Source organism: Grammomys surdaster, unplaced genomic scaffold (genome assembly GCF_004785775.1).
Source record: "Grammomys surdaster isolate TR1022 unplaced genomic scaffold, NIH_TR_1.0 168, whole genome shotgun sequence".
Classification (NCBI taxonomy): domain Eukaryota; kingdom Metazoa; phylum Chordata; class Mammalia; order Rodentia; family Muridae; genus Grammomys; species Grammomys surdaster.
In genome coordinates this window covers 7,873,873-7,884,703 of record NW_021604616.1, presented here as the reverse complement: position 1 = coordinate 7,884,703, position 10,831 = coordinate 7,873,873, and the positions used below count along the sequence as shown (strand labels likewise).

Below are 10,831 nucleotides of genomic sequence, written 5' to 3'. Positions count from 1 at the left end.
GGAACCCCCTATCCTGTCCCCCCTCCTCCTGCTTCTATAGGGATGAGCCCACACCTACTCCCCCAATCCCACCTCCCCACACTCAAATTCCCTCACACTCAGAGTCCAGCCTTCACAGGACCAAGGATCTCCTCACCCACCTATGTCCAACAAGGCCAACTTCCCCTATGTATACAGCTGGAACCATGGGTCCCTCCTTAAGTGCTCCCAGGCTGGTGGTTTAGACCCTGGGAGCTCTGGTTGGTTGGTATTGTTGCTCTCCTCATGGGGCCTCAAACCCTTTCAGCTCCTTCAGTCTTCTCTCTAATTCCTCCATTGGGAACTCCTTGATCATTTCAATGGTTAGCTGTGAGCATCCTCCTCTGTATATGCCAGACTCTGGCAGACCTCTAAGGAGACAGCTATATCAGGCTCCTGTCAGCATGCACTTCCTGGCATCGACATCGTCATCTGTCTTTGGTGACTGCATATGAGATGGATACCCAGGTGGAATGGTCTCCAGACAGCCCCTCCTTCAGTTTCTGTCCCACACTTTGTCTCCATATTTTCTCCCTTGAGTATTTTGTTACTCCTTCTAAGGAGGACCGAAGCACCCTCACTTGGTCTTCCTTCTTCATGAGCTTCATGTGGTCTGTGAGTTGAATCTTGGGTATTTCAAGCGCTTGGGCTAATATCCAATTATCAGTGAGTGAATAACATCTGTGTTCTTTTGTGGTTGGGTTACCTCACTCAGGATGATATTTTCTAATTCCATCCATTTACCTAAGAATTTCTCAAATTCATTGTTTTAAATAGCTGAGTAATACTCCATTGTGTAAATGTAATGTACCACATTTTTTTTATCCACTCCTCTGTTGAAGGACATCTGGGTTCTTTCCAGCTTCTGGCTATTATAAATAAAGCAGCTATGAACATAGTGGAGCATATATACTTGTAATATGTTGGAACATCTTCTGGGTATATGCCCAGGAGTAGTATATATAGCTGGGTCCTCAGGTAATGCTATGTCCAGTTTTCTGAGGAACTGCCAGAATGATTTACAGAGTGCTTGGATCAACTTGCAATCCCACCAACAATGGAGGAGTGTTCCTCTTTCTCTGCCTCCTCGCCAACATCTGCTATCACCTGAGTCTTTGATCTTAGCCATTCTGACTGGTGTGAGGTGGAATCTCAGAGTTGTTTTGATTTGCATTTCCCTGATGACTAAGGATGCTGAACATTTCTTTAGGTGCTTCTTGGCCATTCGAGTTTCCTCAGTTGGGAATTCTTTGTTTAGCTCTATACCCCATTTTTTAATAGGGCTATTAGGATGTCTGGAGTCTAATTTCTTGAGTTCATTGCATGTATTGGATATTAGCCCTCTATCAGATGTGGGATTGGTAAAGACCTTTTCCTAATATGTTGGTTGCCATTTTGTCTTATTGACAGTGTCTTTTGCCTTACAGAAACTTTGCAATTTTATGAAGTCCCATTTGTCAATTCTTGATCTTAGAGCATAAGCCATTAGTGTTCTGTTCAGGAACTTTCCCCCTGTGCCCAAGTATTTTAGCTTCTTCCCTACCTTCTCTTCTATTAGTTTCAGTGTCTCTGGTTTTATGTGGAGGTCTTTTATCTACTTAGACTTGAGCTTTGTACAAGGAGATAAGAATGGATCGATTTGTATTCTTCTACATGTCCTCCAGTTGAACCAGCACCATTTGTTGAAAATGCTGTCCTTTTTCCATTGGACAGTTTTAGCTCCTTTGTCAAAGATCAAGTGACCATAGATGTGCGGGTTCATTTCTGGGTCTTCAATTCTATTCCATTGATCTTCCTGCCTGTCTCTGTACCAGTACCATGCAGTTTTTATCACTATTGCTCTGAAATACAGCTTGAGGTCAGGGATGGTGATTCCTCCAGAAGTTCTTTTATTTTTGAGAATAATTTTAGCTATCCTGGGTTTTTTGTTATTTCAAATGAATTTGAGAATTTCTCTTTCTAACTCAGTGAAGAATTGAGTTGGGATTTTAATGGAGATTTAATCTGTAGATTGCTTTTGGCAAGATGGCCATTTTTACTATATTAATCCTGCCAATCCATGAGCATGGAAGATCTTTTCATTTTCTGAGATCTTCTTTGATTTCTTTCTTGAGAGACTTGAAGTTCTTGTCATACAGGTCTTTCACTTGCTTGATTAGATTCACACCAATATATTAGTATTTTATATTATTTGTGACTATTGTGAAGGGTGTCATTTCCCTAATTTCTTTCTCAGCCTGTTTATCTTTCTAGTAGAGGAAGGTTGCTGATTGGTTTGAGTTGGTTTTATAACCAGCCACTTTGCTGAAGTTGTTTTTCAGGTTTAAGAGTTCTCTGGTGGAAGTTTTGGGGTCACTTAAGTATACTATCATAGCATCTGCAAATAGTGATATTCTGACTTCTTCCTTTTCTATTTGTATCCCTTTGAATTCTTTTTGTTGTCTAGTTTCTCTGGCTAGGACTTCAAGTAGTATATTGAATAGGTAGGGAGAGAGTGGGCAGCTTTGTCTAGTACCTGATTTTAGTGGGAATGTTTCAAGTTTCTCTCCATTTAGTTTGATGTTGGCTACTGGTTTGCTGTATATTGCTTTTACTATGCTTAGGTGTGGGCCTTGAATTCCTGATCTTTCTAAGACTTTTACCATGAAGGAATGTTGAATTTTGTCAAATGCTTTCTCAGCATCTAGTGAGATGATCATGTGTTTTTTTTTCTTGAGTTTGTTCATGTAGTTCATTGATGGATTCCCTAATAATGAACCATCCTGCATTCCTGGGACAAAGCCCACTTGTTCATGATGGATGATCGTTTTGATGTGTTCTTGGATTCAGTTTGCGAGAGTTTTGGTGAGTATTTTTGCATTCATATTCATAAAGGAGGTTGGTCTGAAGTTTTCTTTCTTTGCTGGGTCTTTGTGAAGTTTAGGTCTGAGTGTGATTGTAGCTCCATAGAATAAATTGGGTATAGTTCCTTCTGTTTCTATTTTGTGGAATAGTTTGAAGAGAATTGGTATTAGGTCTTCCTTGAAGGTCTGATAGAATTCTGCACTAAAACTATCTGGTCCTGGGCTCTTTTTGGTGGGGAGACTTTTAATGACTGCTGCTATTTCTTTAGTGGATATGGGACTATTTAGACGGTTTATATGCTCCTGATTTAACTTTGGTACCTGGTATCTGTCGAGATAATTGTCCATTTCATCTAGATTTTCCAGTTTTGTTGAGTTTAGGCTTTTGTAGTAGGATCTGATGGTTTTTTTGAATTTCCTCAGTTTCTGTTGTTATGTCTCCCTTTTCAATTCTGATTTCATTAATTTGGATACTGTCTCTGTGCCCTCTGGTTAGTCTGGCTAAGGGTTTATCCATCTTGCTGATTTTCTCAAAGAACCACTATGGATTTTGTTGATACTTTGTATAGTTCTTTTTTTTTCTACTTGGTTGATTTCAGCCCTGAGTTTGATTATTTCTTGCCCTCTACTCCTCTTGGGTATATTTGCTTCTTTTTGTTCTAGAACTTTCAGGTGTGCTGTCAAGTTGTTAGTGTATGCTCTCTCCAGCTTCTTTTTGTAGGTACTTAGAGCTATGAGTTTTCTTTTTAACACTGCTTTCATGTAGTCCCACAAGTTTTGGTATGATGTGTCCTCATTTTCATTAAATTCTAAAAAGTCTTTAATTACTTTCTTTATTTCTTCCTTGACCAAGCTATGTGGTGATCTGATAGGATGCCAGGGATTACTTCAGTCTTTTTGTATCTGCTGAGTTCTGTGACCAATTATATGGTCTATTTTGGAGATGGTACCATTAAGAACCGAGAAAAAGGTATATTATTTGTTTTAGGATGAAATTTTCTATAGGTACCTGTTAAATTCATTTGGCTCAAAACTTTTGTTAATTAAATTGTGTCTCTCTTTAGTTTATGTTTCCATGATCTGTCCATTGCTGAGAGTGTGATTTTGAAATCCCCCACTATTACTGTGTGAGGTGCAATGTGTGCTTTGAGCTTTAGTAAAGTTTCTCTTATGTATGTGGGTGCCCTTGCATTTGGAACATAGATGTTCAGAATTGAGATTTCATCTTGGTAGATTTTTCCTTTGATGAGTATTAAGTGTCCTTCCTTGTCATTTTTGATTACTTTTGGTTGAAAGACGATTTTATTTGATATTAGAATGGCTACTCTAGCTTGTTTTTTGGGATCATTTGCTTGGAAAATTGTTTTCCAGTCTTTTACTCTGAGGTAGTGTCTGTCTTTGTCACTGATTTGCATTTCCTCTATGCAGCAAAATTCTGGGTCCTGTCTAAGTCTTTTTATTAGAGAATTGAGTCCATTGATGTTGAGATATTATGAAAAAAATGATTGTTGCTTCCTGTTTTTTTTTATTAGAAGTCGAATTATGTTTGTGTGGCTATCTTCTTTTGAGATTGTTGGAAGATTACTTCCTTACTTTTTCTAGGTTGTAGTTTCCCTCCTTGTGTTGGAGTTTTCCATCTGTTATCCTTTATAGCACTGGATTTGTGGGAAGATTTTGTGTAAATTTGTTTTTGTCATGGAATATCTTGGTTTCTCCATCTATAGTGATTGATAGTTTTGCTGAATATAGTAGTCTGTGCTACCATTTGTGTTCTCTTAGGGTCTGTAGGTCTCTTAGGATCTTCTGGCTTTTATAGTCCCTAGTGAGAAGTCTGGTGTAATTCTTATAGGTCTGCCTTTATATATTACTTTACATTTTTCCCTTACTGCTTTTAGAATTTTTAGAATTTTTTCTTTGTTTTGTGTATTTGATATTTTGATTATTATGTGATGGGAGAAATTTCTTTTCTGGTCTAGTCTATTTGAAGTTCTGTAGGCAGGCTTCGTGTATGTTCATGGACATCTCTTTCTTTAGGTTAAGGAAGTTTTCCTCCATAATTTTGTTGAAGATATTTATTGGCCCTTTAAGTTTGGAATCTTCACTCTCATCTATACCTATTATCCTTAGGTTTGGTCTTCTCATTGTGTTCTGGATTTCCTGAATGTTTTGGGTTAGGAGTTTTTTGCATTTTGCATTTTCTTTGACAGTTGTATCAATGTTTTCCATGGTATCTTCTGCACATGAGATTCTCTCTTCTATCTCTTGTATTCTTTTGGTGATGCTTGGGTCTATGACTCCTGATCCCTTTTTTAGGTTTTCAATCTCCAGGGTAGTCTCCCTTTGAGATTTCTTTATTATTTCTGCTTATAGTTTTAGATCCTGGATTTTTTTTTTTTTTAACATTCGTTCACCTGTTTGGTTGTATTTTCTTGCATATCCTTAAGGGATTTTTGTGTTTCCTCTTTAAGGGCTTCTACCTGTTTACCTGTATTTTCCTGCACTTCTTTAAGAGAGTGATTTATGTCCTTCTTAAAGTCCTCTATCATCATCATGAGAAGTGATTTTAATTCTGAATCCTGGTTTTACAGTTTGATGGGGTGTCCAGGGCTTGCTATGGTGCGAGAACTGGCCTCTGATGATGCCAGGTAACACTGGTTTCTGTTGTTAATGTACTTGTGCTTGCCTTTTGCCATCTGGTTATCTCTAGTGCTACCTGCCCTCACTATCTCTGACTGGACCCTGTCTTTCCAGTTATCTTGCTTGTGTCAGAACTCCTCAGATCCAGCTGTCTCTGTGATCCTGTGATCCTGAGTTCCTGGGCAGAAGAGTTCCTGGGTCTCAGGCTGCTAGGGGATCCTGAAATCCTGCTGTTTTGAGTGCAGTTGTCTCTCTAGGAAGGGTCAGGATATTTTGTCTTCACAGGATCAGACCAGCTAGGTGTTTGCCCCAGCCAAAAGGACCAAGTGTGGGGCAGAAGGGTAGTAGTATTCTGGAGGGGTGTGGTTTGGGTAGCTGATGGGTCTTGACCACCCTAGGCTCCCAGTTTTAGCTCTGGGGTTTAGGGTGGTTGGAGGGGGTTGTTACCTGCTGCTCTGAGTGCAGTGGCTCCTCTAGGATTTCTCAGGATATGGTGTCTTCACTGGAGCAGACCAGTTAGGTGTCTGTCCCAGCCCAAAGGACCAAACGAGGGGCAGAAGGGAAGTGGTAAAAAGTGCCTCTTTTCATCTTGGCTTAACCTCTTTTCAAAATTTCCCCTAAAGGCTAACAGTTTGGTTGAATAGTTAAATGGAATTTTATTGCTGTGGTTCCTTATGATTGAATATGTCAGTAGATAATTTTCTTAATAAAAGGAATCGAACTTTTCAGAGAAATTATTATAAAATGAGACTCAATGCATTCATTTTCAGACACAGTGCATTATGAACACATGTGAAGTAGAATGAAAAGTTCTTTCAAGGAATAATATTCATTGGTGGTAGGGCTAGAGGTAAGACATTCAACATATGTACTCATTTAACCAGTTCAGCAAAATCAGTTGCTACTGGTGGCATATTCACTAGGAATTCAGAAGTTTCTATAATTGCAATGTGGACACATTTAGGAAACAACTATTTTTGTCTACCACAAAACTATAGGGAGACCAAAATATGAATTAAGAAGTTTTGGGGTTTAGCATTGTGATCAATGTTAAAGATATGAAACAGCAGAATCATGATAAATAGAAAAGTTATAAGAGCTAGGTGGTAGGCATTGTATTGAAAGCTCTATGTATACTGACATAACAGTCCTGTAACATATTGTATAGTTAAGGAAACTAAGACACATTTGTCCAAAATTGGTTGATAAATGGTAGAGTTCGGTATAGCAATCCAAATCTCTGGGTTCAGGGTTCATAAGCCTAATAATAATGATCACAATCAATAACAACAGCAGTGACAACCCATCATGTTAGCATACAGTCTGCTAATATATTCACATTTTTGTAAAAGAAACATTGTAGGAAAGACTGGCAGAAAGACTTATTACTTTCATTTTATTTACTATCAGCATTTTAGTATGCTATTTTCTCACACTTGTTTAAGTTATCTAATCAGTTAAATGTGTTTTAGTGACTGTAAGGATAATTGTTGCTTGTCTGTTTGTAAAATACAATAGAGACTGTGTAAACTTGGAGTGAAACCGCTCAGTGGAGATACATACCCAGGTGTGAAATTTTGTCTCGGTGGAGTATGGAGCCAGCTCTAACTGGCTTAGAGGCTGTGTACTCAGGACAGATCGTGCATTGTTCTGAAAGACAAATGAACTGGGTGTGACTCACCCATGCAAAGTACTTTAAAGCTGTACTCCAAGGTGAGCCCAGATGGAGGTGTGCTGATGTGCAGCACATTTCCCTCATAGAAACAAGATAATTAACAATAGTTATGCTACCAGACTAGTCAAGGAAAGTCCTTTGCACCGAATAGCTAAATACTCTATGACCTTCTTTCTAAATGAAAATGCAATTGACATTCCAATTTGAGACATCTCTCTCCTCTACAGACTTCTATGGAACAGCTATGATTCTCTCAGCTGTGATTAATGTTTCTTCCAGGAAGGTGTTTGGTTCCAGGGACAAAAGTAAATGGAACAAGAAGGACACAGCCTCCTCAAGGAATGGAATTGCATCTGTAACTAGGGCACTTTTGCAGAAGTCAGACATTAGCTATGTTGTACATAAAGGACGTGATAGGAATGTACTGCACAAGGAATTAAACACGTAAACATCCTTTAAATGTTTTTAGCATCACTTCTGGGTGAAACTAGAAGGTGGATGAGAAATTCATTAAAATATCAATGAGGGTGTGTTGCACAATGATTTGGGACACCAACTTTTATTTACGTAAAATGAGCATTCCAACTTGATTGCTCTGTCACTGAGAACATGCAATCCTTTTATAGAGATACTTTCTTGCCTAATATTTTAGTTTCTTTCACTTGGGAATTGGCATTGTATAAGTTCCCAGGTTTCCTGTAATGAATGGGACCATGTGATGTAGATTCAGCAAGTAGATACTAGTTGCATACAATTCTGACTCACCATTAATTACTTTTGTTGTTGCTACTGTACCAATAAAAGATCTACAATAAAAGCCCTTGAATTTATTTATTTATTAATTAATTTTTATTTTTTTAGATTGGGTTTCCTTTGAGGCAGATACCATACCAGATACAAAGATTCCAGCACAATTGCTTTATTTGAAAGTTGTCCCAGGGAGTCCTGGGAAGTGGAGCAGAAAGATGAGATGAAATGAAATGGTGGACACTGCACAGAATCAGGACTCAGTGCTGGTGGGGATGCCAATGACATGGGCTAATCTGTTTTTGGGATTTCCAACATGTGTGTTGAAAGAGCTGAGGTCATCATTCCCTACCTCTCCTCCATTGTCTGGGAAAGATGGATTTCAAGAAAATAATTTTATTTCCTAGCCAAGAGCCTCTTATGCTTAGGAAACAGTCCGATGTGCTCACAAAAAGATGACTGCCATGTACTGAAAGGTCGTAACTCCATGATTATGAATGAAGAAGAAATAGTGAGCTAAATGATTCTCAGGCTGATGCTGACTGTAGGGAGACTATTGTAAAGTTATGGATGAATCCATAAAATGCCTGATTTTCTGGTAAATTTAAAGAGCGGATGGAGCACTTGACCATAATGCAGCAGGATCTGCAATAGACAGCATTAGCTTAGTTTTCCTTTTATTTAGTCTGTCCATGCAAAATACCTGCAGTCCACTAGCCACCAGGCAAGCAGACTGACAAAAACAAAAACCCAAAATACTAGTAGCTATCTGCAAATGTGAGTAACAGCACATGCTGGGGGCTTTGAATTCCATTAACCACTGGAAGCACTTCTAGAAACAAAGGGACACTCCCGTTATAATAATGAAGTATGGGCACTAATAAATGTACAAGACCAAATCCTTTTGGATTTCTAGGGTAGCAAGTGACTTTTGATTATATAGTCTGACTTCTAGAGAATACAGTCCCTATGCTCCATCCATTCTCTATTTAGTTAACTCTGAAATGTATATTCAAAGAAGCCATAATCGTAGGTCCTCAGCGTGGTTCACGTTATCGTACACAAATCCTTTCCAAGTAGGATAAAGTCCTACTTGTCTCAGGAAGCTTGTTGGTTAGCTTTTTATCCTTTCTTTTTTTCTTTCTTCTTTTTTCTGGTTTACATCTCTCAAGATGGGCTGTGTGAAGATGGTATTTTTTAGCTCCATGAACAGTTCCTCTCACTCACAGCACTTTATTCCAATGGCTTTATTATCCAGTGGAGCTCAACAGTTCACTCTCTCTCTGTAGCCAGATTAGGAATGCTTTTAGTAGCTGCTGGGATTGTAAATGAAATGTCCTCTTCGCAACACTCAGGTCTCAGTGACAATCACTTGCTCCAGAATGTTGCTCTTTAGCTTTTCACCAGCAGGTGGCAGCAGCGGGCTCCAGAGTGCGTGTCCGCAGGTAACTGCTGCTGTCAATTCTGGAGTGTCACCAAGCAAGGACACATAACCAGCCGGAGGGTTCTTGAGGTGGGGTGGATAAGTACTCAGATTTCATCTGCTCCCTTCCATTGTTGGGAAAGCAGTCTGAAGCACCAACCACAAACTCCTACATTTCCTCTGTGTCTCTACATCTCACAACTTCAAGAGGCAGCTCAGTTCAATCCTTGCAGCAGGCTCATCCTTGAAACTCTCCGAGCTCTGTCCCTTGCTGCCCTTGGGACCCCGGGTGCTAAGCACACGACAGTTGGTTGGCGGCCACCGTGTCCACCTCGCTCCCTCGGCTCTTTGCTCTGAGTGTACTCAGGTTTTCCAGTGGGGTTGAATGCCTTGGCGGCACCCGGGTTGGTATCCCACCATCCCTTTTCATAACTGTACTTACACACACACACACACACACACACACACACACACACACACACACACGGCTTGTACGCCCGTAATACACACATAGAGCTTGCATGCCCGTAATGCTTCTGGCAGGATTGTCTCAGTAAGACACCAACTAAGCGAAGCATTGCCAACCAAGCAAGGCACTGCCAACCAAGCAAGGCACAGTCACGCCACCCGGACTCCTCCGACCCGAGCGCTCCCGGTATCCCCGGGGTCAACGCCGCCGCAGCTCCAGCGCACCGCGACACCACGCCTGAAGCGACCAGGGCTACAGCCCGCCACGACCTTCGGGAAGTTGTCGCTCGTTAGGGGACCGCGGGCTTCGGAGGAGGATTGGCGCATCTAGGCAAAGGGGAAGGGAGCCTCAGGGAGTTCGCAGGGACCCGGCTGCCGCGCCGCCGCGCCCCGCCCCCGGCACGCAGAGCGCAGAGCAGCCGCGCTGGGCGCGGGGAAGCAGGCGGCGCCCGGCGCGCGTCTCAGCCGCCCCCGGAGCCCGCGCGCCCGTGCGTGGGGAGGGAGTGCGGGGCGGGCGAGCGCGCGTCGGGCGGCGGCCGCAACTTGGCGGGCCAGATGCCCCAGGGCGCGGCGGCGTTGCCTGCCTGCCGCTGCCGCCCCAGTGGGCCCGGGGCGCGTCTCCTTGGGCGGCGCTGCCCGCGGCGCTGCTTGTGCAGCGAGCGAGTGAAGGTATGTGTGGCGGGCGCGGCTGGGGCAGCCGCCGCTGCGCAGGCAGGTCCTAATGCCAGTCACTTCTCAGGACATTGGCAGAGGCAGCCCGGAGCCCCCGAGCCCTGGGCAGGTTCGCCCGTCCTTTCCCGGGATCTGATTGGATAAAGTGGGGGCTCGACGGTGGCCGACGTGGGACAGTCTGGCTGTGGCAGGGGTCTCGGAAACCATGGGTTATTGCAGTGGCAGGTGCACGCTTATCTCTATCTGTGGCATGCAACTGGTAAGTGACGCTTGGGTCCTCTTATTCTCTAATGTGCCTTTGAGAGAGTGGGCAGGGAGTGTAGTAAGAGGTCTGCCATTGAGCAGAAC

General features: G+C 42.0%; 1 protein-coding gene across 1 annotated transcript in view; it reads left to right on the top strand.

The window, feature by feature from the left end:
• Positions 1 to 10,461: 10,461 nt before the first annotated feature.
• The window catches only part of Nkain2 (sodium/potassium transporting ATPase interacting 2), a 993,485-nt gene continuing 993,115 nt past the window's right edge, over positions 10,462 to 10,831 (top strand). Inside the window, exon 1 of the mRNA XM_028766436.1 lies at positions 10,462 to 10,742. Within this exon, the coding sequence (XP_028622269.1) occupies positions 10,689 to 10,742 (54 nt within the window). The 5' untranslated portion in view covers positions 10,462 to 10,688. The remainder of the gene's footprint in view (positions 10,743 to 10,831) is intronic.